The following is a 2,481-nucleotide window of genomic DNA, read 5'->3' on the forward strand; positions in this document are numbered from 1 at the left end:
TGCCCGTTGCTGGTTGGCTAACTAGCAACAGGGTCTTGCCAGCCAATGGAATTGTGTGATTACAAGCCAGGGGAATCCCATAAAAGAGGGCTCCCCTGGCCCAGAGAGCCAGTCCGGATTTACCTTATGCCTTGCCAATAAACCAAGAGCTGACTGTCACTCGACTCGTGTCTTACTGCCTGCGCGATCTAACACATTGAAGTCCAAAATCTGAGTCTTGTTTGCACTTGATATCATTATTTAGTGTTCTGTTAGTATCAGGCAAGTTCATCACATCATATCAGTGTTATCACCACCCAGATTTGCTTCAACATCAGATGACTGGCAAATAATTTTAATAAATAAAATAAATAAATAAATAAAATCTTCACTTAAGTATTCAAACTGAGCCATAGTTAAAAATTTCAGTTCAAATATTCTTAGTTTGCTGCTTACAATACTTTATTTAAGATCTTGGAAAATGGTCTTGGAAAAACTCTTTTAAAAATTTACTGTTCTCCTAATTTATTGATCTTACCTTTAACCCCTATTCAATTCATTTCCATATTTGTTTGTTTCTTTTCTAAACCACTCATCTCCCCTACAAGGTGACTCTGGGGCAGCTACATTTGAATTTTTATACTGTATTTTTTTAAAAAATGGGAATTGTTTTAGGTTCCTGGCTCTGCTCTCCTAGATTTTACATTTACATGACAATATATCATTTTGCCTTAAAGATACTGGCTTTGTTTCGGAATCCAAAGGACACAGCTGTATCTTACTTCCATTTTTCCAAAGGCATCAAATTGATTTCTGACCACGAAACCTGGGATGAGTTCTTGGAAGCTTTTATCACTGGAAAAGGTATGCTTGGTTCTCTTTCTGTATTGGGAAAAAATAAATTATGACTGAAATAAGGAGGGGAAAGGACTGCAGAGAGCCCATGGCCTTATTCTTTTGGTCCCCTGTACCCTCCATCTGTCTGTGGAGGAGAAGCAAGATTGCTTTGGATAAAGAGCTCTTTTTGTTCTGTTTGTTTTTCGATACTGAAACTTATTTCCATTGCTTCAGTATAAAGCAACAATAGTTCCATCTTTCATTTCATACGCCAGAGTTCACATAACAGACTTAAACCTGGATTAACTGCACATTAGCCTAATATTTGTTATGCCATGCTATGACCCCTCCATCTGAGTGTGGTTGACTACATTTGAAATGACATATTGTCATACACCATAAACAAAAATTGGAATTATACATTCTGAATGAATTGAAAACCATTCACTTTTGGTGAACATGTTACTTTCCGTAAACAGGTGAGGCAATCTAATGAACAGTCATTATTAATAAACAGGGGCTTCAGTGACTGGGAAGCTGTCAAAAATGTCAAGAGAATGGATGCAACTATGTGGTGAAATCCTGTGTCTTTTAAAAAATGTGTTGTACGTGTAAAAAAGAAACATCAGGGTTTTGACTGAGTGGTCATAAGTTTTCGATTCCTCCTATACATGCCTCTGTTAGCCAAGAAACCCAACAATATAACAACAGCAGCAGCAACAGCAGCAGCAGCAATAATAATAATAATAATAATAATAATAATAATAGCCCCCCAGTAAGGCACTACCTTGATGTGATTGTGGGGCTTGTGTGCTCTGAGGAAGATGAGAGCTATTCCAAAGATTCAACCATATGGATATGTCTCATCAGAGGAGTCAAAGAATGTCTCTCCCATAAAATATATGGTGAGATGTAAATTACAGAAAGCCATACTGGCTCGGATGTCCCCTGGGTTAACAAGGTCCAAGCTAGATGTTGGAGTTCCTGGATATCTGGTGAAAAATGGGCTACAGGACTCAGGACTGTTGGCTGAGCAACCAGGGCCAGCAGCTGCAGAACTAAAGGAAGAAAATGTGTTTACCTATCGCAAATACACAGTGATTGAAAACAAAGAAATAATCATCTGTTATGCAGATCAAGTCCAAGAAACAAACCAACTAATGTACAGCACAGCTGCAATTATACCTGAATATCTGGGATGCAAAATCAACAAAGAAGAAAAAAAACAGAGCAGTGCACCACAAAAATGGAAGATTGGACTGAAAAATAAGATCAGCAAGTTGAAATCAGATGCAAGCAAGCTAGAACAGATGAACGAAAAGAAGCTGAAGAACAAGAAGACCGAAGAACACCTAATCAAGAAATACCACTTAAAACAAGGAAGATCAAGGAAATAATAAAGCAGCAAATAACAACTATAGCCAAGAGGATCAACAGATATGAAGCCTTAATTGCAAATTATAGGCAGAACCTCCAATTTCAATCCAATCAAAAATGTTTCTATTAATCCATCAATGGAGAAACTGCAGTGAATCAGTCAGTACCTGACAAGGAAGAAAGAGTGCAGTTCTGGGCGCAGATATGGGATAACCCAAAGAGATACAAGAACACAGCTTGGTTAAAAGAGGTGGATAAAAGTAAAGAAGAAGTTGAAATGAAAGAACT

At 37.7% G+C, this 2,481-nt stretch overlaps 1 protein-coding gene across 1 annotated transcript in view; it reads left to right on the forward strand.

Annotated features, from left to right (window-relative positions):
- The window catches only part of LOC107289542 (sulfotransferase 6B1-like), a gene marked incomplete at its 3' end in the record, with an annotated part of 7,378 nt that extends 6,535 nt beyond the window's left edge, over window positions 1-843 (forward strand). The window contains exon 4 of the mRNA XM_015818317.1: window positions 717-843. Coding sequence (XP_015673803.1) covers window positions 717-843 — 127 coding nt within the window. The remainder of the gene's footprint in view (window positions 1-716) is intronic.
- Between the last annotated feature and the right edge of the window lie 1,638 nt (window positions 844-2,481).

The sequence above is a fragment of the Protobothrops mucrosquamatus genome, unplaced genomic scaffold (assembly GCF_001527695.2).
Source record: "Protobothrops mucrosquamatus isolate PMUCROS unplaced genomic scaffold, P.Mucros_1.0 scaffold_135, whole genome shotgun sequence".
NCBI lineage: Eukaryota > Metazoa > Chordata > Lepidosauria > Squamata > Viperidae > Protobothrops > Protobothrops mucrosquamatus.